The sequence below is a fragment of the Zeus faber genome (genome assembly GCF_960531495.2).
Source record: "Zeus faber genome assembly, chromosome: 9".
Taxonomy (NCBI): Eukaryota; Metazoa; Chordata; class Actinopteri; order Zeiformes; family Zeidae; genus Zeus; species Zeus faber.
The window spans coordinates 31,500,450-31,528,140 of NC_137197.1; the positions used below are offsets into that span (position 1 = coordinate 31,500,450).

The 27,691-nt window shown below is 43.5% G+C and overlaps 1 protein-coding gene across 1 annotated transcript in view; it reads left to right on the forward strand.

Moving 5' to 3' along the window:
* Window positions 1–229: 229 nt before the first annotated feature.
* The window catches only part of sgsm2 (small G protein signaling modulator 2), a gene marked incomplete at both ends in the record, with an annotated part of 115,691 nt that continues 88,229 nt past the window's right edge, over window positions 230–27,691 (forward strand). The window contains 2 exons of the mRNA XM_080007232.1: window positions 230–289; window positions 13,001–13,076. Of these exons, the coding sequence (XP_079863358.1) occupies window positions 230–289; window positions 13,001–13,076 (136 nt within the window). The remainder of the gene's footprint in view (window positions 290–13,000; window positions 13,077–27,691) is intronic.

The window sequence follows — 27,691 nt, forward strand, 5'->3', positions numbered from 1 at the left end:
GGGGTGGGGGGGGGGGGGGGGTGGGGGGGGTGGGGTGGGCGGTGAACTGGAGATGGCTCCTCTGCGCGCGCCGCCGCGGCGGCACAGCGATGCGTCAGCGTCCGCTTGGCAGTGAGAGCGCGGCGGACGTGAAGACAGGGAGACGGGAGGGGAAGGAAGGAGATTTTTTTGAAGTGCACAGAGGCAGCGAGGACTGAGAATCTGAGGCTGGTCAGCCTCGGCTGACACGATGGGCTCCTCCGCCGAGGAAGATCTGAAAGAGAAATTATTATGGAACGTGAAGCGGGAGGTAAGCGCGCCTTCATTTGACGCCCCTGTTGATCGCAACCCCCCTCGGCGCCGGGGGGGGGGGGGGGGGGCATAGCATATATGTCTGTTAGGAGTATTTGAAGTGGTAATCCGTGAGATTATTTTGTTTTAAAATCACAACATATTTGATATTCATCAAGTATAAGAAACAGCCATTTGATGTGTGTCGTGCATGTGATCTTCTATCTGTTTCAATTGTTGGTGACGGGGTCCGCCTTTCCCGGGGAGAATCAGCCACGCGTAAGAACAGAGGTGAAAGGCAGCAGGTGAATTTGCCAGACCAGCGTAGCCAGTTGCGGTCAGCGAACTGTCGAAATGGATGAACATGAACAGAACAGAAAGGCACCCTGGGATGAAAAAATATCCCCACCACTTCAAGTAAAATAATTAAATTGGTCAGGAGAAGGCATATTTTGGAGAAAAGAAAGTGACCCACCCTGAGTGATTGACAAAAAATACCCAACGTTTGAATGGAATTCTGGGACTTCCACTGACGATCTTATGGATGTCCCCTTTAATAGTATAGAATATGTCTGTAGAAAAAGCATTATTGTGGCGTTATTTTGTGTTCATTTTAAATTCTCATTCGTTTTGTTTTTGCTGTTAGAAAGCAAAAGCTGTATATGCACAGTGATTATCGTTCACTGCTGTAAAATAAGTTAGGACATTTTGGAAAAAAAGTGACACTGAGATATACACCGCTCAACCACAACATTAAAACCACTGACAGGTGAAGTGAGTAACATCGATCATCATGTTCCAATGGCACCTGTCAAGGGGTGGGGCATTGGGCAGCAAGTAAACAGTCACTTCTTGAAGTTGATGTGTTGGGCAGGCATAAGGATCTGAGCAACTTTGACAAGGGCCAAATTGTGATGGTTAGATGACAGGGTCAGGACATCTCCAAAATGCAGGTCTTGTGGGGTGTTCTCAATAAACAGTGCTTAGTACCTACCAAACGTGGTTCAAGGAAGGACAACCGTTGAACCGGTGACACGGTGATGGGCGCCCATGGGCTCATTAATGCGTGTGGGGGGCGAAGTCTAGCCTGTCTGGTCTGATCCCACAGAAGAGCTACTGTAGCACCTATTGCTGAAACAGTTAATGCTGGCTATGATAGAAAGGTGTCAGAACACACAGTGCATCGCAGCTTGCTGTGTATGGGACTGCATAGCCGCAGACCGGTCAGAGTGCCCGTGCTGCCTCCTGTCCACCACCGAATGTACCTACAATGGGCACGTGAGCATCAGAACTGTACCATGAAGCAATGGAAGAAGGTGGCCTGCTCTGATGAATCACATTTTCTTCTACATCACGGGGACGGCCGGAGCTAGGGTCCGATCCGATTGAGCATCTGTGGGATGTGCTGGAACAACAAGCCTATCTATCTATCTATCTATCTATCTATCTATCTATCTATCTATCTATCTATCTATCTATCTATCTATCTATCTATCTATCTATCTATCTATCTATCTATCTATCTATCTATCTATCTATCTATCTATCTATCTGTGAGGGCAGTAGTGCTCTTTATTTTAGACTATAAACTGCATGTAATTTTCATGGTTTTCCCCTATCAAACCAAAACCATCTTATTCCCTCCCTAATCAAAAGCAGCGGGTCCATCAAATGACAATTCCAAAACCACAGTCACCTTTAACTTTACCTCGAACTGGTTCTAATGATGCCAGTGAAAAGATCATCAAGATACAATGATACTTACCCCTTTAATCCTTTGTTCTATAAACCAGTAAACCGGTTACAAAAGTGAATGGGTCCCTAGGTGACCAATATTATGTTTGCTATGTTAACCTTTTTTTGTGATCTGTTCTGGTTTTACCCTTAAACAATCATAAGTGAAATGTTCCTAAAGGTGCATTTTGAGAACATTTTTTTTAAATCCAAAGTATACATTTCTACTCCTCCAAACCACGATAGCACAGCTTCACCATATTCCTTTCGGAAAACAGAAAGGATATTTTAGGCTGGATACCTTTGGGGATGTTCTATTTCCTCACTAACGTGCTTCGGTTTTGACAAACTCTTTCTCACCATCTGTACCTGTTTCTCACACAAATACAAATAAGCATGGCCACAAACACACATAAACTGGCCAATACTGTTGTTGTTCCGATAATTCAGTCACCACGGATGCCAGCGATGCTTAAATAAAATAAAAAATAAATAAATGGTCTGAGACCTGTTTACAGAATGTCCGAAAACAGGGGATATGTGTGTCATCTTTCTGCCCAAACAGACAATCACAGACATGAAAAAAAGCCATCTACCCATAAGAAAGTGGGCGACATGAGAGAGTTGGGCAGAACTTTATGTTCTATATTAGTGTGGTACTGTGGCAAGAAAATAATACTAGTGTTTAGTTTCCATTGTATGCACAAATAGTACGTTAAAAGTACACAGACAACATCCGGTGAAACATCATAGTATTCTAACTCTGCACATTACGTACAGCAATCACATCCCACAATGCATTATGAGGGCCAGACACTGGTGAAATGTATCCTATGCAGCGGTGTCGATGAAATACAGTGTAAAACTAAACAAATCCCTCCACAGGGCCCCAGTCCCATTTGGGTATAGCCCACCCACCTTTTTTTCTGGTTCTAAAAAGGACTCCCCGCTCCCTAGCGCTTTCAAGCTGCAAGTCAGCTGCCTCGGCATCCCTTGGCAACAGCAAACTTTGGCGGCTACCCCCCTTTAGAAGTAAGATTGCATTAATTTGGCGATTTATATCACAGTGCGTGAGGCAGCCCTGCTGCACCAAACAGAAGATGGCTGTCTTGTCTTTAGCAGCTCCCATAAACCCAAAGGTAGTAGAGTTCCCGTGTGTTACCCATGTGATGAACAGAGTGGGCACGTGGCTAATAAAAAGATGAGACTTGACTCCACAACACCTCTAAAGGTGTCTTGTGGTATCTGCCTCACAGACGTTAACAGTAGATCATTTAATTCCTGTAAGTTGCGAGGTGGGGCCCCCATGGATCGGGCTTGTTGTTCCAGCACTTTCCACAGATGCTCGATCGGAATCGGACCCCATTCACATGATGTACAACAAAACATGATTCATCAGACCAGGCCACCTTCTTCTATTGCTCCATGGTCCAGTTTTGACGCTCACCTGCCCAATGTAGGCACTTTTGGCGGTGTGGCTTGCCTGGTGCTGGTACTATAGCCAATTCCTAGAGATGCAGCAAAATATTTTAGTTTACCGCTTCTATTTTGAAACCTATGCTTTTATTTTGAAACTGCCCGCAATGATAAAAACTCAGCCTCATACAGCAGGAGCCCCTTTTATCTATTCTCTTCCCGTTAGCAGCAACACTATGATTCTGCCATAGGCTGAGTGTATTCTAATGCCATTTGGCTGGGGCTTCACCTTGGTTGCCATATTGCGGCCCAAAGCAAAATTACATTAACCTGCCTCCTATCAGAAGAAATATCCTCATTATATGCCGCAGAGGTTTAGAGGCAACTTCTCTTCTTGACTTATCACCTCAGGATCTCTTTCTTCTGTTAGCGTTTAAGATTTGTCTTTCTTTTACCATCCCAGGCAGCGCAGACAATGCCACTCAAAACTCCGCTAATATCGGTAATATCATTAATAAACTATTTTTAAAATGGAAACTTTGCAATTGTACTCCTTGAAAACTACAATTAGCGAAATTCATGGATCAATTCCACTCATTTGCCAGAGTTCTTACGACCCTTACTGTACTGTCTCCTAATCTCCACCCGACACTGATCAAACATTAATTATAACCACATTATAACCTCATAGCCTCTGCTCCAGTCCAACAAAGGCTGAATGGAATAGTCCCCATAGTTTAAAAAAAGATTGATAAGCCAATCTAAGAGAACCAAATCACCTCAAATCATCAGACATGGTAGGTAATGAAGTTCAATAAGATGATATAACTCCCATCCTTCACGTTGCTTTCGGCGTTATTTAAAGTGTCGTTTATCGTCATCTAAGGAACATCTACCCTCCAGGCCTCAGAACCATGTCTGTGTTTTTCCCTCATCTTATTTTCAACAGTATTTTACAGTATTCAACTCACTCATTAGTGCTACGGAAATGCCTTCTTCCTCTTTTCTTCGGAACCTGTCAGGCCAGAAACGTCCTGTTCATGTGTACCGTTTTTCGCCTTGGCCACGAGTGTAGAACAGGGAGCGGAGTAAACATGTCCCTTACGTTACAGGCCGACTGTCGTCCAAAAAGCTCTTCTCTCAGCCGCCACCAGAAGCCATTCATTTCAGGACTCTCACAAGCACTCAGTGAACTAAATCTTCTCTGCAGCTGTTTCACATAGCAAATTGTGACAAATAAAAAATCTTGAATCTTGAATCTTGAAATAGCAATGAAAAGTGAATATATATTAGTGTGTTATTAACCAGCCTGTTAACTGTTGTTCCACCCTGCTGTGCAGTAATAAGTTACATGACGAAATTTGTAAATAATCAAATTATACCACTATAACACATACCTAGTAATGAAGCGATCAAGTGATAATGTGATAATACAGCCAATAATAAAATTAATAATTTTAGGTATATTGTATATTGCCAATCTTTATTTTATTGTTTTCTTTGTTAATTTTTATGGTTTAGTGTATTGATTATCATTAGGGTTTTTGTATATTTGCCATTTTTATTATTTCGTATTCATATTTAGGGTTATTCTTCTGGTTTATTCTTTATTGTTACATTTATTTTTTTATTGTTTCTCGCTAATTGTTCATTTTACTGAATACTGGCATTTTTGTTTTTCAATTTTTTGGTGTCTGTTTTATTTTGTCAATTTTTTTGTTAATTGTATTTATAGGTTTATTTATATACCTAAATTGCCTTTAGGTTTATTGTATTGACATTTGTTTTTCTATTTTCTAGTACATTTTTAGCTTTATTGCATATTGCCAATTTTTCTGGTAATTCTCAGGTTTATTGCGTATTAACATTTTCTTTATATTTATCTTCTTATTATTATTACTTTATTATCATTATTACCTATATGCCATTATTGCCTATTTTTATGTGAGCTGCTGTGACACTGCAATTCCCCTCCAGGGATGAGCAAAGTATCGATCTATCTAATAGGTTTATAAACTATTTGCTATTCGTCACATGCATCTGCAGATCTCCACAACCAAATCCATTCAATTAATTGTAAAATTGGAGGTATTTTCACATGGAGACAAATACCAAAGGACAAACCCCATGGACACACCTTGCTATTGGAATATTCTGTCCAAAGTATGAATGATAAATAGGGTAAGTGCGTCCTTACTCTCAATCACCCTGAGGTGTGGTTATTGATTACTTTGACTGATCCTACGTGTTGACTGATCCTATGTGTCACTGCCAGTGAGGCCAGGTCTGCGGTTTTCCTGCGGAATTTGGCTACATTTGAAGTGTTGCCACGGGTTGAATTTCTTGTCCACGGGGAAGGTAGACCTATTTTGCATACAAATGGAATTAATAATATGTATAATTGAAAATATTAATAATAAAAATGGGGCTGGGGATGATGTATTGGAACGAAACCGGCTGGCTTTTTGCTGGTTTTGATTGGCCATTACGCTGGTTTTCTCACACAGACCTGGCAAACCCTGGTCATTTCTCTCTCTGACTGAAACTGCTTTGGCAGAGATAGTATTTCACAGCAGATGCCTTGTCGACTTTGGCAACCTTTGACCGTGTCTCCCTTTTGTGTTGTTATTACTAACACTGAGACTGTTTTCTCAGGAGAAGCAGTCAATTCTAAAAATCAAAATTTGCGAGATAGGGCCAAGACAGGGCGACATGGATAAAAACTGCATAATGTTAATCTAGAACCTTGTATCTGGAGGGTTCTAGATTGATGGTTCTTGAAGGTTCTATGTCTGAATAGTTTGAAGCTTTTTAATCAAGTAGGCCAGGGAAGTCTCAACCTTATGTGGAGGTTTTTGTCGACCCCAGTTTCCGTAGTGGTGTGGCTGTAAAGCGCTGATTGGTCGTGTTAGTGGAACATTTTTTTTTTACATTACATTACACTGCATTTAGCAGACGCTTTTATCCAAAGCGACTTACAATTATTTAAACACCGACGGACGCAGCCATCAGGAGCAATTGTGGGTTAAGTGTCTTGCTCAAGGACACTACAGCATGCTAGTAGGAGGAGCCTGGGATCGTACCACAGACTTTAGGTACATTTGGTACATTTGACTTTTTTTTCCCGCGGCATTTGAAAGTGAAGAATCAGAGCTTCAATACAAGGTGTTACATGTGCGAATCAAGCAAATACTTTAAAAGCTATGGCTTGTTAATGACAAGGGTGCGGCAAACTGTGTTTCTGAGATAATCATCCTCAAAGTTTACCCAACACTTGGACCAATTCAGCCAGCTCCCAGAATGCAAATGGTTTGGAGGACCAACAATGCCACTTGGCTACTTGCCACCCTGCTGAATGGGGACTTGACACCCTGCTGAATGGGGTAATCTCTGCATTGTTTTTGTGTTTGTAGGGAATGTTGAACATCGTTGTCTACACACAACATCGTTGTTTTTAAAAAGGCTTTTATTTAACAGTAATAATATACGTTTTAAAAAAGTGGAATTATTTAGGAGTTTAAAAGTGCAGACAGCACAAAAAATGTACAGTCTGTCAATAATATTAGTCTTTGTATATCAACCTTGGTGTGTCATTTAATATATAAATGTGCGTCTGCCATAATTGCCCCTTAATTGCCCCCAAAATTAACCCCTTTCATGTAACTCTCTCCACGACGAATAGCCAAAGTTTACATCACTTCTTTAGACCATCTACTAACCTGTTGAGCGAAGTCAAAACTGTAATGAATCTTGATGTGGTTGAGAGGTTGAGGCGCTCACAGGTGTTATTGGAGTTGTAGACCTCCCTCTCTGAGCGTATTTCCTTGTGCTGTAAAAATAGCTTCTTGTAGAAACTTTGTGTAGAAACAGGCGTGTCGTCGGTCTCCTCCGGTGGTTCTTGAAAATATTCTGTTTCATCGTCACATTCAGGTAGAAATCTGCTGTTTGAAATGTTCTCCAAGTCCAGGATGACACGGAGAACTGACTATCATCGCAGAAAATGAAGTCCAGTACGCGCTGCTTACACTGACTAGGATCTATCACACTCGTCAGATTAAGGTCTGCGATATAATTTAGAGTTTACGCCATCCGCTTCTCGTAATCGTAATCTCGTAATAATGGGGACAGTAGCTCAGGCGGTAGAGCTGGTGGTCTAGTGATCTAAAGGTTGCTGGTTTGATCCCAGGCTCCTCCTGCTAGCATGCTGTAGTGTCCTTGAGCAAGACACTTAACCCCTAATTGCTCCTGATGGCTGCGTCCGTCGGTGTTTGAACAATTGTAAGTCGCTTTGGATAAAAGCGTCTGCTAAATGACGTAATGTAATCCATAACAACACAGAGATTAAATTTACACAGACAAGTAAAACCAAAGGCTCCGCGTCCAGCACTTTAACTATCTGTTTACAGAAGTGACGTCTTCTTTCTTCTTCGCGGGTTATGCCACCTGCACAACAATGTATCCAGGTATGTGTGTAAAACTAGTAATATTGATTTTTTTTTTTTGCTGCGGTGGGTCACATTTGACCATACGAGTAGGAATGGAGCATAAAGCTTCGAAACATATATTTTCTAAAATAAATACTAGTTCTATGTGAATGGCATTTGACACATTTATATCTGGAACAAACATAGTATGAGGAAAATTTCGAAAGATTTCCCTCTAATGTAGGCAATTTAAATTGTGTGCAATAGATTTTCATGAAACCCAAAACCATTCTCAAAGTTTATTTTTCTTGTAATTTTCCCTGCACCTCTACAGTACAAGGTTACAAGGTTAGGTGGTGGCATCAAACTGTCGAGTAAAACCCTTTGAGACTGTGTCTGTGATAATGAGCTCGGCAATTGAACTTGCCTTTGACTTGCCTTTGACTTCCAGAGACATAGACCCGTCTGGATATAGTCAATAGGTTGAAAGATGCCTCATCCAACCTTATTACCTTTTCCATTGCTCAGAGGTCAAGGTTTTGTGCTTACAGCAGGTTGTGAAATCTTTGTGCGCTGGCCTTGGATACAAGCTGTTTACAAATGGCTGCAGTGCCATAAATTTAAGCTTTGAAGTCCACAGTGCACAGTTTTTGTTGAGACTGGGTCGCAGAGGTTAATTTAAAGTCAGCAGAAATCTTTGAGGCTGCACTTTTGCAGTATTTATCCACTATCCTGTTCAATGCTGCTTTCAGCTTGCAATTGCTGAACCTCTATGCTGATGGAGTTTGTCCATGTTACTTACAGTTACTTACTTGACTAATCATTTGGTTAAGGATATGGTTTGGCTTAAATGTATGAAACATACATTCAATTCATGTTCTGTTGGGGGGGCATTCGCCTATGCCCCAAGGTGGATATATAGGCCTTATCGAAGACTCTGAAGTGACAGAATGAGAAGCAGTTGCTCTTGAGCGGGTTCAGCTGAGTTTAGTTATCTGTATGGCTACATCATCAGACCCTGTGGACCCGCCACCTGCAGGGATAGGCACTGGGGTCGGGTGCAACATCAGCCGGGCGACAGGTAAAGGCGGGGGCCTGGGCCTGCTGACCCTCGGCATCGTAGACTAGTTCTAGGGACGTGGAATGTCACCTCTCTGGCGGGGAAGGAGCCGGAGCTTGTGCGGGAGGTGGAGCGGTACCAACTAGATATAGTTGAGCTCACCTATACGCACAGCACTGGCTCTGATACCAAACTCCTGAAGAGGGGCTGGACTCTCCTTTTCCGGCGTTGCCCAGGGCGGGTGTGGGGATACTCACGAGCCTGAGTGCCGCTGTGTTGGAGCGAGTGCCGCTCGCGAGTGCCGCTCGCGAGTGCCGCTCGCGAGTGCCGCTCTCGTTCACTTGGGAGAACCCAAGTGAATGAGAGGGTCGCCTCTATGCGACTACAAGTTGCTAGGGGGAATGCTCTGACTTTTGTGTGTGCTTATGCACTGAACACCAGTTCAGAGTAGTCAGCCTTCTTGGAATCTCTGGGTGGCGTCCTGGAAGGGGCTCGGCCTAGGGACTCTGTAGTTATACTGGGAGACTTCAACGCTCACGTGGGCAACGATGGAGAAACCTGGAAGGGTGATTGGGAGGAACGGCCTACGTGATCTGAATCTGAGTGGTGCTTTGTTATTGGACTTCGGTGCTAGTCATGGATTGGCCATAACGAACACCATGTTCAGCATAGGGTGGCTCATAAGTGTACGTGGTACCAGACCACCTTAGGTCAAAGATTGATGATCGACGTTGTGGTAGTGTCATCAGATCTGCGGCTGTATGTCTTGGACACTCGGGTGAAGGGAGGAGCAGAGCTGGCAACTGATCACCACCTGGTGGTGAGTTGGATCAGATGGCGGGGGAGGCTGCCAGACAGACCTGGTAAACCCAAACGTGTAGTGAGGGTGAACTGGGAATGCCTGGTGGATGCCCCTGTCCGCGAGGTCTTCAACTCCCACCTCCGGAAGAATTTTTTGCGCATCCCGGGGGATGTTGGAGAGATGGAATCCGAGTGGGTCATGTTCAAAAACTCCATTGCAGAGGTGGCTGCTAAGAGCTGTGGAAGGAAGTCAGTGCCTGTCGTGGCGGCAACCCAAGAACCCGTTGGTGGACAGCAGCGGTGAAGGAACCCGTCAAGCTGAAGAAGGAGGCCTTTCGGGCTTGGCTGGCCCAGGGGTCTCCCGAGGCAGCAGACAGGTACTGTTAGGCTAGAAGGGCTGCAGCTAAAAGCAAAAGCCTGGGTGTGGGAGGAGTTCGGGGACTATGGAGAAAGACTTTGGGTTGGCCTCAAGGAAGTTCTGGCAAACTGTTCGGCGACTCAGAAAGGGAAAGCAGGGCTTGGCTCAGGCTGTGTTCAGCCGGGGAGGAGAACTGCTGACCTGGACTGGGGATATTGTCGGGCGGTGGAAAGAGCACTTTGAGGAACTCCTGAACCCGATCAATACGTCCTCAGGGGAAGAGGCAGAGTCTGAATACTCGGGGGGAGTCTAGTCCATATGCCTGGCAGAGGTCGCTGAGGCAGTCAAAAAGCTCCTCGGTGGCAAGGCGCCGGGGGTGGATGAGATTTTCCGTGAGATGCTGAAGGCTCTGGACATTGTTGAGCTGTCTTGGCTGACAACTCTCTTCAGTGTCGCGTGGATGTCGGGTACAGTACCTGTGGAGTGGCAGACCGAGGTGGTGGTTCCCATTTTAAAAAGGGGGACCGGAGGGTGTGCCCCAATTATAGGGGTATCACACTGCTCAGCCTCCCCGGGAAAGTTTACTCCAGGGTGCTGGAAAGGAGGCTCCGGCCTATTGTCGACCCTCAGATTCAGGAGAAGCCAATGTGGATTCCGTCCTGGAGGTGGAACAGAGCTCTTTACCCTTGCAGCGTTGCGGGGGGGTCGTGGGAGTTTGCCCATCCAGAAGGGGACCTGGAGCTCCTTGCTCAGCCTGCTGCCACCGCGACCGGGCCCCGGATAAGTGGTAGAAAATGAATGGATGGATGGATGGCTACATCAGCAAGCTGTTAATATCAAATCACTGCAGGCCATTAAGGAACCTCTTCCCCACCCCTTCAAGGTGTTTGGGTGCCGGGGTCTCTCTGCACAAACATTGACCCAGACTGGCAAATCATGTGGCTTGGAGCTGTTGTAAGATGGGTGTGCAAGGTGTTATCGATATCGATAGATAGATAGATAATACATCCTTGGGTGGATGTATTAATCTGTTTTCGCGGGATGGGTGGAAAAACACCCGCATCCGCAACCCCGATCTTATTCAGTGCCTTTGACTTTAGATTTAAACCTGGCCGATGCCTGCATTCAAGGCTTTGATCGAGGTGCGTGTGAGGAGTCTAGTCTTCCTGTGGGAGGGTGTCTCTCCACTCAATATTCAACCCAGCTGCTCTCTCTGCTCTTCTGAAGCGTTGAGCATCTATGTTCTTTGAGTAATGAACGACTATTCCTGCAACTATAAATGCCTCATGTTTAAACCATCTTCAAGCATACTTTGATACACAAGTAAAACAACGTTGGCTTCTTTGACGTACTCCATCGTCATATAGCGGATCCAATTGCTTTCGACCTGCTGATGGTTGCTGACGACACTGCATAGGCAGCTTTTACTGGCGTTCTCCCCTCAGAATGCATTGGGGGATATGCTCACCAGCAGTGTTTGCATACTATGATATTTTACCAGATGTAGCTTGTCATGCTGTTACTTTTCACTATCATGCCGCCCTTGTTTTTCCAGCAACAGAGTAATTAAATTCTTCCTGTTTTGCCTATTAAAGCCGTAACAAGGCTGGAGGTGTCAGACGGTGCCAGGATTAATTAGAAAATATACAGCGATAATACCTTCGGCCGGAGAGAAGAAGACAAGCGTCTCCTCCTCCCCGGAGAGTGAGTGTGAGCATTTCTTTGACGGATATCCGGAGAAGGCTCATCTGAACGTTTCTGAGTTGCGACAATGTTAATTGGAAGTCGCTGGTGTGGATGGATGCAGCTTTGTGACACTTACCCGAGCAATTAATTCTTCAAATTATCAAGCATTGGCCGTTTATTTACAAATTCTAAGATGGTGAATGTGAAACCATTCTTTGAGGCACTATCACTCATGTAGGGTAAGCATAAATAGCGAAATGCAGCTCAAAAACACAGGCGAGACTTGGTGACAACCTGAAGTGGTATGACTAGTACAGTAGTATGTAGGAATTTGATTTCTTTCTTTTCCCATTCAGTGTCCCCCATTTCCAATGTCTGTTGGCATTTGGTGTTCAGGAATTAAAAAATCATGTTTAACCATCTGACATGTTGACATGTTTTACATTAAATGTAAAACATGTTATTAAATGGCAAAACCCTGACAGCAGTGGCTTATCATGGCACTTAGTCACGATCAGGGTTTTTTTGCGAGTGTTCCTATTCAATAGCACATGTCCACCCGGTGTTATATGCCTATATGTCGCCATGGCAACACGTCAGCTTCCAGCTGTGTGGGATGCAGGGGTCAACGGTTTAGAACGCTGATTAGCTGTTTATGAAACGGCAAACGGCGGGCCTGCATATTCGCCATGACAGTGCTGTAATGAAATAAACAACATCGGCAGATGCAATTGGTAGTAATTTATGTAATTAGAAGAACCAACCAACATTTCTTGTCTTTCCTAATGCCAATCCTCTTTCAGGAAGCAACAAATAAAGCACATCCATAGAAACCAGGAATTAAAGGAGAACATCTCTACCTTCCTCCACTCTACCACTACTCTCCCTCTGTTCCACCTCTAATTTACCTCTATGTTACATCCATCGAATCTACCCTACCTCCCCTCTACCTATAATCTGTCTCTACTTTAGCTCTACACTACATCCTTTCTACCTCTAATCTGCCTCCCTCTAATTTACCTCTTCTACCTCACATCCCCTCTTCCTCTAATCTGCCTCTACTTTACCTCTACTTTACCCTCCCTCGACTTTACCTCTTCTACCCTACATCCCTCTAATCTACTCCACCTCCCCTCTACCTCTACTTTATCTCTACTTTACCCTCCCTCTACTTTAAAGTAGAAATGAAATTTGGCATTGGGGTCGACGATTCCATGGATGATAACAGTCGTCTATTTCTTTTGTCCGCAGGTGAAGCAGATTATGGAGGAAGCCGTGACGAAGAAATTTGTCCATGAGGACAGCAGTCACATCATTGCCCTGTGCAGTAAGTACACACTTCTCTCTCTCTCTCTCTCTCTCTCTCTCTCTCTCTCTCTCTCTCTTTTCTGACTACACCAAAGATCACACACACACGCTCATCCTTCTCTCTTTTTACCTCTCTCTCTCCCCCTCTCTTTTTCACACAAACACAAAGACTTCTTGAGCTCCACAGCAGGTGAATTAACACCGGCTCTCAGTGAAGAACACAACTTGACATCATGGCTTCTCTGACTGCACTGCCGCATCAATGAAAAGTAAATAATCACAGTGGAGCCTAATGGAGCCCATTTTTATAAGCGCCCGCACTCCAATCGGTCCCTCTGGTGCCCAGACATGTGTGCTGTGCTTGTTGTGTCCGTGTGATTGTGGCCGAGCGGAGCAGGATTTTTCCAAATGGTTGCCAAAGATACAGGGGTGATGTGCGTGTTCTCAATGTTTCCAAGTGAGTCATACTTTGCCTTTCTCCCGGAACTGAGGTAAGTCAGCTTTTACAAACTGACCTAAGATCAACCAAATAAGTGCAGGAGCGACTTCCTGTGTAAGAAATATCAGCCGCTTTCACTCTTTCTGTCTGAATGACGAACTAAGTACTTTTATTTTGAAACATAACTGCTTTGAAACCATACAGTACGCTCTAAATATGTTTGATAAAGATATTTGTGCAAAGGCAATTTTTTTTTTGTCTTGACCACAGTGTTGAACGTCAGGCACTTGGACTGGATTTCACTATTGTCTATGTATCCAATGTCTGTCTGACATCACTTATGATGATTTAACACATTTAAACACAGATTCCTTTCTCAAACACAAAACTATTTAAAAAATCCATCTGAGAATCCAATGCGCCCTTATTAGCACTTTACCAGGCAGTAGTGTAAGCATGCTGTGGGTTGAAACTTACATTCACTTCATTGTCCACGCACCTGCCATCTTGGCCAAGACAAGCGTAGGAGTAAGATGCTGTGTTTTTTTTTTTTAGGTACTGAAAACTGTCTATATCATATAACACATCCACAGCAAAATATTCATTTTAGCTTCTGACGCAGTGCAAAGTTGAGTGTAACTCTCCAGCTTGTGACATAAACAAGTTCACGGCATATCATTGTTAAATGGAACTCATCTATGCTTTTATATTCTATGCACTTATGAATTGTAGTTTTATTATTATATTTATTTGTTGAAGAAATAACAAATAAGTGTCAAATAAGTAAACAAACTGAACCAATTTAAATCGATTCATTGATCGCTTTGGGAGACCCTCAGTCCATTTATCAAAGTTGCAGCAAATATGTATTAGTACAGAAGAGCAATGTGAGAATCACCGCCACAATGAGCTACAGAGGTCACGTTAATTAGATGCACCAAGACGTGGTTGAAAGCAGAAGATTAATGGAGCCTCTACCTTCCACATCTCCCAATAGTCCAGATAGGACAATTTAGATTTAACTGACCCCTGGGATGACATGCATTGAGGAGGTGGACAGCTAGAGCCACCTGGCCCCAGGAAAGACTCCCCTCCCCGCGCTTCATTCCTATGACTTGCAAGGCGGTCCACCTCCAAGCAGACAAGTAGAGTCAGGTCCTGCTTCCAAATGCCAACTCTTGACAATTACCCATATGCTCCCTACGAGGAAATTACAATCAGTCCCCATTGAGCCTTTGTGCTTTGTCTGTGTGTGTTTGATGAAGAGATGAGATTGGAGAGAGATGTGGCCCCCAGCCATCGGTCTTCCAAAGTGCATCCTCTAAAGTCTTGCCTCTGGTACTGAATGGGAGAACTTCGGATGACGCATTTTCCCATAACCACAGCAGCATATTTTGGTATATGTAAACATATTTCAACTCTATCCATCAGTCATATGTGGCATTGATATCTAACCATGTGTTTGAAAGTCACCTGCTATATTCCCTTTTAACTTTAAGGCTTTCAGCAGGCCATTTGACTTTTCTTGTAGTGTCTGCAGCAGCAGGTACAATGACAAAATTAGTTATTATATTCGTAAAATGTATACTGCATCCCTGACAATAATATAATATAAATAATTCCGGCCAGCCTACTCTGTATTATGCTACACTGAGACCCAAATGGTCTCCCCATTTCCTGTTATACCAATTGTTTCATTTTTGGCCCAGTAAGGACAACCTCAATATTAATACCAATTAAAGGTCACCATAACAAATGATCATGTGTCGTATCAGTCTCCTTTTCAATGTAGTGTACAACCAGGAGATGGACAGGAGTTGTGGCTGAGTAAAACTGTGTGCGCATGGTCAACCGTACTCTAATGATAAGACAAAGATTGCCGAGATTAAAGCTCAGAACAAGCAATAGCCTATCTGTCTGTCTATGTCTCATTAGTGCTACACTCCACCTCCGATCCATACTGGAGCATGCATTCCCAGCTAGCTGTGACATCATTGCTCTGTAGTGCACAAGCTTAACATTAACCTTTTGGGGCACATGGGCTAGAGGAAAAGGTGAAAGGTCAAGTGCTAATGTGCAGCGGTGACGTCACGGTTGGGGTGACTCACCAGAAGCCATGACACCCCATTTGTGTCCCTCCTCCTGCTCTTCTGCCGGTTAATTCCACTGTGTCTGCCGATTAAGGCCGAATTAATGAAAGTAGCAATGAGCGTCTCTCTCGTTTTCTCTTGTGCACTTAGATTACTTCTTTAAGGCATTCCCTTTCATGTAAATACTGCACAAAAGCAACAGAAGGACAGCACAAAACGGAGAAAGGGATATAGCAACGTGCTACCTAGTTTCGCTATTTTAAGTCGAATCTGTGCATTATAACATAAAATGTTCGGTTAAAATGTCTCATAAGATGAAATTTAATTTATTCATTATATTTTTAATTTATATTTATATATAATTTTTTTTATTAAAGTGGTAATCCGTGTGATTATTGTGTTTAAAAAATCCAATATTTGATACTTTAGTCATCTGGGAACTTTATAAGAAACAGCCATTCAATGCATTTGTATGTTAATTATGTGTTAATTGTTAGTTATGCATGTGCTCCTCTGTTTCCAGGCTGAACTAGTGCAGCTAGTTGTGGTCAGTAAACTGTCGATACAGATACACATTCGCAAAAAAAGACCCCTCATATATGAAAATATTCCCATCCCCTCAAACCAAGAAAAAACCCCAAATCAATCAAATCAGAGGAAAGTATACATTTGAGAAAAGGAAGTGGCACCTTAGAGCGAAAATGAGGGTGAACTCAGAAAACGTACCCACAGACAATCTTATGGATCGGCACTTTTGAGGGGAAGCTAATGCTGATACTGGTCATATTTTGGCTTTGACTGAAGTCAATGTTCTGCAACATGCAATATTTAAAACAGAGAGGGGATACATTAAACACCCTGAAAATTAAACCAACGGATTAAAGAGAAGTATCAATCTCTCTGTCTATCTTTCTATCTGTATAGAGTATCTGTCCGTCTGTCTGTCTGTCTGTCTGTCTGTCTGTCTGTATATCTGTATATCTGTATATCTGTCTATCTCTCTGCGTGTCTGTCTGTCTACTCTGAGTATTGGCCACCACAATGTGTGTTAGTACAGGACTGTTGTGTAACTGCGTTTCTCCTTGTTCCAGAACTTTTTCAGGGGACTCCTTCACAAGTCGTCTGTATTAGCTTTACAAATTAGGGTGTCACGTTGAGTCAGAACACATAAACTCGTTTTATAATTTTGGGAGTCTGCCGTCTGGGGGTTCAGTTTTGTTTGCAAGATGTTAGTAACTGAGCAATTATGCCAGTATATCTGCAGATATGTTTTGGGGGAAGTTTTCCATGTGTGCATGCGTGCATGCATGCATGGGTGCAAATTAATGTGCCCCACAATTGCACACATGTAGACACACACACACACACACACACACACACACACACACACACACACACACACATCCACATCCACACATTTGTACAATCAAAAACTATGGCCCAGAAGACTTTTGTTAAAGCTTTTCTGTTATTGACGTGGGGAAGCGGGTAATTATGTATGATTTACGGCATTCTGCCAACTCTGCAATCTGTTAATTTGTTGTCACTCAGCAGAGCTTGCGCTGCTGTGTCAATGGATCCATCAGGAGGGAGCTCGAACAAAATGTCTTATCAGAGGATCCAGTACGTACTGAAATCCAACTTGAACGGTGGCCAAATTGTCATCAACAGAGTCGTGTGAAGTTGTGTGAACACAAAGATTGTCTAATAATATACAAAAGCTATGTTTGAGGGACGGTTCCTAGCAACATAGTTGGCATTTAAGTTACATTTGCATCTTTCTAGGTGATACATACAGCATAACTCTTACAAAAAAAGATAATTTAGTGCATTAATGGGCTGAAAAGCCATATGAATGTATTTAATGGACACTCTAAGGAAGAGCATTAGGCGGAAGGGATGGCAGCACGGGAGCAGAGCAGCCTGCCTGTATGTGTGTGTGTGCGGACAGGCAGAAGGGCCTGCGGGCGTGCGGGCGTGCGGGCGTGCTGCGCATGGTGCACTAATGGCCTCATTAGGAACCTTCGGTCATGTAGCCCACCCTGGCACCGAGTGGACATTTAGGGCTTCACACCCCGCCGACATGGAGAAACAGACCGAGAGAGAGAAGGAATGAGATATTATGATAGTGACAAAAAAGGGAGGAAGGATATTCAGAGGGAGGGAGTTTATTGAAGTAGTAAATAAGAGCATTTAGAGAGTGACGATTCGGTAGAAATGGCATCGAGGTATCTCATAACGTCATAGTGGGAGATGGCTTTAAAAATACAGAATGAGAGAATTTTACTCATGTTGAGATATGTTATGTCTCTGATATGTTGCCAGTTTGGGGAGAGAATTAGGGGATCATTTTGCACATTATCAGTTAATATTGCTATCAGGACATTTCTAACAGACTACTCTTAGATTTACTTATTACTTAGTTATCTTTATTAATTTTGCAACGTTTGAGGTTGGCGTCTTGGCTCTGCTGCTCATCATCCCGGCAAGGTGTGCGGCAAACATAGGCATACTTAATGAGCAGGTACCACACAGAAAAGCAGGCAGGACAAGGAGGGGCAGGCTGCTCAAATAGGCCGGCCCATAAGGGTGTGGAAGCATGTGGCGCTGTCGAGTTGTCTGACAGAACTAGCTCCGGAAGCTATGCCTCATTTCTGTGCCTTCTATTCATGTTTACTTTTAACAATAACATTTCTTATTTTTCAAATATCAACCTTTTTTATTACTTTGCAGCTTTAATCTTCGAGCCCTGCCTTAAAGCCCAGAAATATGCAGAACCCATAAATAGTTTTTATATCCACACATATTGTGTATCCAGCTTGATTTTGCCCATCCATCCTAGACATTTATCCTGATCTAGATCAGGATAAATATCTAGTCCCAGGTCCCTGGGGGGGGGATTCCATAAATTCCCACATTTCCCAATAATTGCAAAAAATAATTTCTCTGAACCTTACAGAAATAAGATCTTGGAATATACGTCTACATATCAGTACGTGCATGCTCGTTAGTGGTTTGTAGTATATACACAAAAATTAGGAGTTGTAATTCTGTTGTCGAGATCGGCTTTGATCTTGAAATACATATTTCTTGAGTTATTATGTGGACATGAAAGGATAGGCCAATTTTTGGATAATGTTTTTAAACGCTGTGTGAGATAATCTCAAAGAGAATAGTGTTGTAAATATCATAATTTTATACTGAAATGTATCGCTCACATAATGTTTCATCTTTTCGTAACTAAAAATGTTCTCCCTCTTGTTCTGAATTCCACTTTATTATCCCGGTTGTATTTGCATTGTTTTCAATCAGGCCCCTTTAAGGGCAGCTCATATACGTCTCGGGGTCCTAGTACCCCTTAACGGTGCGGCTGCTTCAATGGAGTGTTGAATGCGTTTGTGACGAATCTAAGTTCATTGATATAAAAAGATTATTTAACCAGTTACATTTATGTATAAAAGCTATATTGTTGGTATTACCTAAAACACAGTGGCGAGCTGTGAATTTTACACCTAGGCCTTCAGTGGCGTCGTACCTAAATCAATCCACCTCCTAATACCATCATTATGACACCATGCTTACAGACACCATCAATATTATACAGAAACACTGTAGAACAGGACGTTGCATCCCAGACAGGTATTTTATATAGCAAGAATGAATGCCATTATTAAAGCAAGAAACCTAATTAACACAATTCAAAAGGTTTCCTTTCACTGCAGTCAGAGCTGCGCCACATACATGTATAGCAGAAGCATCAATATTAACCTGATATGATGACAAAATGACAAAAATAAAGCTTTGAGGCCCCTTGAGTCAGTACTAAATTTAGTTTATTTGCATAGCAGTGTATGAATAAGACCATAGGTGCCCTCTCCTTAACTTTAGCCTGCACTCCATTTAGTCCAGATGACATGACAGGTGCGCCATCCTCACACTGTGCCACAACTTTATCCAGACATTCATTTTCCTCCGAGAAACGGGCAATAAGACCAGCAATGTCATGGGCTCGCTTGCCATTAGCAACATCTTCAAATGTTATAAAGCGCTCCTTGACACTTGTGCCCGTCACATAACGCAGGACCAGTGCAAGCTGCGCATTACTCACGTCTGTCGTCTTGTCCACCATAACAGCGACAAAGGGTGCTTTATTAATCTCCCTTTTTATCTCTTCTCCCATCACTTCAGCAATAGCAAACATCAGGCCCTTTTGTATTTTGCCTGACGTCCCACACTTTGTTTAGTGGACAGGTGACAATGTAAGTCGGTGTTGTTCTCAGCAAGAAAAGAAAGAAGCTCCAAATAGTTGCCTCTATTTGTGGATCCAGCGCTTTCATCATGTCCCCGAAATGAAAGTTGTTGTTTACCCAAAAATATGACACAATCGATTAGTCCTTTCAATATTTCCATATTTTTCTTCCCCTTTTCGTTGTGGAGTTCCGTTTCCCAGTGCCCTTGTTGGTTGAGCTGCTGGTCCATGCGGGTTTCGCCGAACGTTTTTGAAAGCACCGTCGCTTGTAAGTGTCCGGCCGTGCTTTGGTGTCTCGTTGCTGCCTTGGTTAAACAACTCAAGTTTGCAAACTCAATGTGGCTCCAAACACCAAGTCAATCCGTGGCAAATAAGATATTCCCAGCAATACAATTTGCAGTGTTCCACGGAGGCTGTGTACCGCTCGTAGTTCGTGATTTGAAAGTGGCGGACAAATCCTTTCCCCTGCTGGGACAGGCTTGTTAGCTGTGGTGTTGGCTGACCTTTTCTTACGATGTCCAGCTTTTCTTGAAAAGTCTGTCTTGAAAATGGCGTTAAAATTATATCTGCAACCAAATGAATTTATTCCTCCTTCAGCCATTGTGGGTTGAAAAAACGATTAAATAACAGAAATATTTTAGCTCTCGAAGATCGCTACGAATGCGGTTTAGCTAGTTTTTACGCTCTCTGCCCATCCAATCAAAGGACGGGAAAATGCCGACATTATTGAACGCCTGCTAGATGGCTCTGGTGTCGCCAACTCTAAATCTGATTGGTTAAAGTAAGCTTTGTTGCGATTGATTTTAAGTTACAAGCGCCCGCACTCATTGATTCTGAAGGCCTCAAGGCAGATTTCTTTGACATGGCAACACATGATGGATGAAATATGATTGGATAAAAGCTCTTACATAAACATACACTACTGGAAGCAGCACAAACAAGAGAAAAGCTATGAAATGAAGATAATAAACATTTGGGAATAATTAAATGAAGAGAATAGACATTTGGGAATAATTTAATACATATTCATGAAAATAAATACATTAAAATGCAAGTCAATGATTCTGATAGTGTTTAGGCCAGCAAAGAAGGCCTTGCTGGCCGTGATGGCATACCACTGCTCAAACAAGAGTTTTGCACTGTAGGTTGTTATGAGCCTATGTGATTCAATAATCCATTGAATTATTAATTCATCACTTACTGTCACCATGTACCACCATTTGGACTTCATATTAACCAACAAAGCGTTCCTTCTTTCTTTTTCTTTTTTACCTGTGCTGTCAGCATGCTGGACATACAACACGAGTATTTGAATGCCATTCCATCAAGGACATAGTTAGTCTGCAAGTAGTTGTAGTTGTGAGAACCACTGCAAGTAGAGAACTTCTCAACCTGCAATACCACTCTTTATTAATTCTTTAATCATCAAGAACTGCTTGCAATAACTCTGTCCTGTGGACGACCTGTGGGATGACAAGAGCACAGCTTTTTGTGACACAGAAGCGCCACCAATCCCCCTCTTTGGAGAACGATCTTACCATGTCATGGTCTATAAACAACTAATCACTAATCCAAGAGGGGGAGAATCACCATGGGTGAGATAAAGAAACATAGACCCAAACAACAACATGTGCATGGAAAAACCTAAACATAGAAACAAACAACATATATATGGAAAAACATAAACATAGGAACGTCAGATGACAAACAGTTAATTTACTTACAACAGTTAATTTTGCACGTGGCCTCTTCCTGTCATAGTTATGGCTGTGTGTGTGTGTGTGTGTGTGTGTGTGTGTGTGTGTGTGTGTGTGTGTGTGTGTGTGTGTGTGTGTGTGTTTTTGTGTGTGTGTGGAAAGATTAGAAAGCGCTCACATTTAGCATTTTCTCCCCAACTGTCACCACCTGTATTTTCTGTTATTTTTATAATGACTTCTACAGGATAAGCGGTCGTTCTTGAAAGGCAATGCACCAGGCAGCTTGTCTGGCGTGCGTGCGTGCATGTGAGGTGTGTGCACGTGCGTGGGTGCATGTGAGGTGTGTGTACGGGACTTGTCCAAATTGGTTCTGGTGTACAGGTCAGTATTATATCATAGTGCCTCCAAGCAGCGGAAAAGGCCCCGAAGCCATCCCAGAGCAGCACCCAGCCCTGCAGCTACAGAAGACCCGGCAGCCCCCAGAGAAGCATGAGGCCCGCCCCATTGCAACCGGCCAGACACTCTATCCAGCCACAAGCCCCTTAGTGCCCTCCACGTAGCCGAGTGGGCTCAGCGCAGGACACCTGCATTTTGGCCCCCCCTGCTGACGCCCGCAGGCCACCAGTTATGTGGGCCCCCCACCACCTAGGGCACCCGCCGCAGAGAAGTCACGCAGCGGGAGCAAAAACTGACAGCCGCCTCACGCACCCCAACCCACACCCACGACAGCAAGCGGCCCCCTAGGGGCCACGGAAGGAAACCGGCGGCACACTCCACAGCCCCGCCGGGGTTGCAGCATGCCAAAACCTACCCAGCACCAAGCGCAAGCCGCCAGGATCCGAGTCCAGCTGGCAGGGGGCCCAACCGGTCCACTCCAGGCCAACCAACCCAACAGCGCCCTGCCACCCCAATAACCCCAGTGCCTTAAAAATTGCGGAGCGTGGGGGTGCGAGTCCTCCAAGCATTTCAAACCCATATCACTTGCACCCCTGCTGTCCCGCAGACTCTGGTCTGGTGGAGTGTTGTTCGAAGTAAGATTTATGTATGAGTGTATGTGTTCTGAGATAATATGAGTGGTATTAAAAATGCAGGATGGACGAGAAGCACATCGGGGCAGCATCGTGACGGGCAAGATTGCAGCCGCCCACCACATCCCTACCCACATACGTAGATCACACCCCATCAGTCCCGCAAACCCTAGGCCTATTGTGTGGAGTATGTACTGAATTTGAGGTGAAGCACAACCAGATCAATGCAGGGGTGCAGCAGGGCGGGCAGCGGCGATGCAGACTTCACCACGAAACCTGACCCTGCCCCAGCGCTAACCCCCACTCCCTGTACCCGGAGGCACCCAACCCACAGCGACCAGCCCTGCCGAGCACCCGGCATGGGCCAGGTGATGGGGGCGCACCAGCGATGAGTAACCCGCGCACCGAGAGCGTCAGAGAAGAGGTACCCAAGCAGCCAAGTGCAACCAAAGGAGACCACATAGGGAGCACGCACCGAGCACACCTGGCCAGGCTTAGGTCCCCCGCCTGTCCCCACTCCCCCCGAGCGGGACACAGAAGGACACGCAAGCCCCACCACCCAGTGACCACAGTGGCGCGCCGACCCGCTGGCCACGGGGCCAGGACCCAAATCAGCAACCTGCCCCCTGCCCTCTGCCCCCAACCCAAGCTCCAAACTGCAACCACGTCTCAAACCAACACACGGACGCCAGCTGCAGGCACCGCCCCCCACCCACCCCACCCCCGGAGACCGGCCAGCTCAACCCAAGGACAAGAGCGGGTGCCACCACTTGGCCCCCCTATCACCCGCATTGGGCAATTATTAAATGGGTTGGTGGTGTTGGAGTGGTGGGTCAACTGAAGAGATGTCACGAGGAGACATACAGATGGGGAACGGGAATGCTGTGACTTAGAAGGGTTGATTAGCTTCTTGGTGATGCTGGTCCAGAAGGTTTGGATAGGTGGTACTCATCTCCTGGTATTAAGGGAACAATGAGAACAAACGTGTTTATCCAGGAAACCCATTTTGAACATTTTGTCATATGTGCTCTGTGCAAAATCTTATATTTGATGAGTTGCATTTTGGAATTGTGGTTCATAGAAAAGGTGTTGTTGCAAATAAGCTTCCACAGGTTGATATGGGTGGAGACAGCAAGATCTCGTCCTATTCCATGGTAGGTAAAGATAATTATTTATTTTTATTATTTTTATTATTATTATTATTTGTTTTTTATAAAAGTTTGTATATTCTGGAAAAAGGGATTTTTTTAAATTACCTCTATGAGTGAGATGTTCAATCATCGGAGGTGGTTGTAGGATGTTGTTCGTTAATTTGACTTTAAATTTAGAGGCTGTAGTTGAAGGAATTACAGGAAACTGTGACCACTGATATTATACCTTTGGATAAAGGTTGGGAAGGATATAAGCAAATTGTTTTCAAAAATGTGTTCCGGATGAGTAATTCCTTCTCTTTTCCAAGACCTGAAGATTATTGGTTTGTTTTTAGCCAGAAAATCCGGATTGTGCCAGATTGGAGAGAATTTGTTTGGAGATGGTGAATACCCACTCAGTTTGTGGAATTTCCACCAGGCGGAGTCTTTGCAATGAATGGGCTTTTAAAGCTATTTTGTTTCTTTATTGATTCAGTAAGGGATGGGAGATCAGATATTGATAAATTCTGACATTTTGTTTGTGCAATGTCTCACCATCCATGGCCCAATTGTTGCTCTGGTTGCAACCATTTAATTATAAATTGAAGATGGTTGGCTAAATAGTAGTATCTGAAGTTTGGGGCTGCTGAGGCCTCTGCAGTCTTTCTGTAGTGTTGCTAGTAATCAAACTACTCGGTTTATTGTGTTTCCAATATAATTAATTGATTATTGAGTCTAGAGTATGAAACCAATTTACTGTTGGTTGGACCAGGAGCATTGAAATTATATAGTTATTTTTTGGTAGTATATTAATTTTCACTGCTGTTATCCTACCAATTAGTGAGATGGGAAGGTTGTTCCATCGAGTGAGGTCTTCTTCAATTTCGATTGAAGCAATGCAGTACAATTAAGGGTAAACAAATCTGTCAGATTGGTGGAGATAGCAATACTCACACATAAATTTAGATATAAGGTTGAACACTTCAGATCGGGAGGTTATTGGGTTCAGTAAATATAACAAAATATTGTCTGTATATAAACAGATTTTGTGAACAGTTTCCTGTTTGTATGCCAATGATATTACTGTTTTGACAGACGGCCGCTGCAAGGGGTTCAATAAAGATTGTTCAATGGCGAATAGTAAAGGGGAGAATTGACATGCTTGGCTTGTGCCACGTTGTAGAGTGAAACACTGCGAAGTGTAACCATTGGTGATGACAGAAGCAGATGGTGAGTTATACAGAATTTTGATCCATTGAATGAGTGACTCCCCAAAGCCAAATTTGTTGAAAAGAGATATGTCCAATTAACCCTGTCAAATGCTTTTTCGGAATCTAAAGAAGCAATAACAGTATTTAAGTTGTTCCTTTGAGATATGCTGATCGGACTGAATAAACGGAGCATGTTGCTGGATGAGTGTCTGCCCTTGACAAAGACTGTTTGGTCTGGGTGAATTATAAATAGAATTACGTTTTCAATTCTGTTGGTAAGTGTTTTACTAATAATCTTTAAATCACAATTAATTTGGCTTATGGGTCTCTAACTGGAGGTGAGAGTTGGGTCCTTATTGGGTTTGAGCAAAACCGAAATGAGAGCAGTATTCATGTGCCGAGGCATGGTGGAGGTTGACTTAATCTCCATAACCATTCTGATGAATAGTGGGCATATAAGTGGCCAGAAGTGTGAATAGAATTCCAGAGGGTAGCCCGCTGATCCAGGTGATTTATTGTTGGGCATAGAAAAGAGAGCTTTCCTGAGTTCTTCTAGAGTAAGTGGTTGATCAAATGTGGTAGCCTACTCTGTGGATAGGGTTAGGCTACCCCTAACTGCTCATTATAAAAGTCTGAATATTTTATTGATGTCTTGTGGATCTTTGATGGCTGTAATAAGCTTTTTTTCTCCATCCCGTTTCAATTGATTGGCAAGAAATGTACCTGATTTGTCATTGAATTTAAAAAAATTCATTTTTTTTCTGTGCACGAGGAATTGTATCTTTTGATGGATGATATTATCAAGTTGAGATGTAATTGTCCGAATCTCATTTCAGATTTGCTCAGTGGGCTTGTTGGGAGTGCAAGACTTTTAATCGTTATCCTAGTTTATTTAGCCATTCTTGTCCTTTCTTTTTCTTGTGAGTGGAGAATGAATTATACTACCTCTCAGAACTGCCTTTGTTGTTTCCCAGAGTAAGGATGGTGATATTTCTGGAGAGTCCTTTAGTTCATTGAAGGATGTCAATTCTCTGGAAAATAAATTGTTACTAATTGAGTTACTTGTCAAAATGAAGCTAATTCTAGAGTAGCTTTTGTGAGGTGGTGAGTAATATGTGTATTCTCTATTATGTGGATTATTTGATCGCCAACAATCTGCAAGAGTAACATCACTCATATTGTTTCCTAATGTCAGACGAATGCCAGGACTCGTCTTATCTCTAGTTTGTGAAAGGGCTAAACTCGCATCAAGTACTGTGTTGAAGTCCCCTCCCAGTATAATAATTAAGTCCGAGAATTCAAAGAGTTTTGAAAATATATTATGAAAGAAATGTGGGTTGTTCTCATTGGGGCCATACATTTTAGCTATGGTTAATTTGGTAAATTTGGTTGGTTAATTTGATGTTTCTTTAAATTCCGTTATTCTGTCATTATGTATCGCCCTTCTGGGTCTGCTATTGTGGTTTAATTCTGATATGGGATACTGTTATTGATCAATATAGAAACACCTCTTTTTTTAAATTATATGATGCAGAAAACATCTGATTAATCCATTTAGCTTTCAGTTTGAGGTGCTTGGATGCAGTGAGGTGAGTTTCTTGCAGTAGACAGAAGCTGGGGTTCATCCTGTTGAGGTGACTTAGGATTTTGCTACATTGAGCTGGTGAGACTATTCCCCTTTACATTTCAACTAAAAAACATAATTGATGTCATTCAGGTTAGTTAGGGGCTGATGGATGTGTGCTGTGTGCATCCAAGCCAATAGCTATACTACCGTGCCCATGTTTTCCCATTGATAGGTCTGTGTTTTTCTCCTTTACATTCCTTTTTATTGTCCTACTATTGCAGGAAGTTTGTAGGTATACATATTTACACAAAAAACTGGCATAAGTCAGAATTGACAATACTAGTACTAGGGTATACTATACTATACAATACTAGGGTGACCAGAGAAGCCAGATGGGGAAATGATGTCACCGATCATCTCATCACAACCATAGGACAAGACACAGACACAGGTGTGACATACCCATGCATTGGGAAAAACGTCTCCAGTCTCCCCCTCTCCAGTTCGTCAGTCAAGAACAATCAGCTTCTCTGGGAAAACACAAGTGATACTCCTCACACAGCCGGTCCCAATGCTGATCGCAGGACGCACAATAGTAGCCCCACTTCCATACTCAGCGAACACTCCCATCAATCTGTTGGGGAGGGACATCCTGTGCCCTCTCAAAGCTAACATCATGTTCACAGCGGATGGGCTCTATGTAGACTTTCCTGAAAATCCCCTCACAGACATGGCCTCATGCCCAGGATAGACCAGACTGAAACAAGCTACTGGGAGCAACCACTAGTGTACTGCCTACGACTGATGCCACAAGATTGCACCAATCGTTGCACCAATACTGGTGCACATGGGAGCCATGGTTACGAGCCAAGCTAGGAAGAGTGCGAACCACAGCTGCTCCTACACTGTACGCTCCTACTGTATATGATGAACCTCAATGCCACACAGATTACGATGCATGTTGGAAAGTGCTAATCAGTGGCAAACAGTTCTCCATTATCAGACAGGACCCATACAATGGGCCCTAAATGATCTGAGGGCCGGGAACTCTGTTGTTGAAGCCGAACCCCCAGTTGTCCCTGACTCTCACACCCTGCTCTCTAACATTCCGCCGAGTAGCAAATGGTACTGTTAGGCCCACGGCCTCCCAGCGCCACTAGGGGCCGCCCTTGCCCCATCTGCAGCTCCCCACTCAGACCCAATTGCACAATTGCACTGGGATC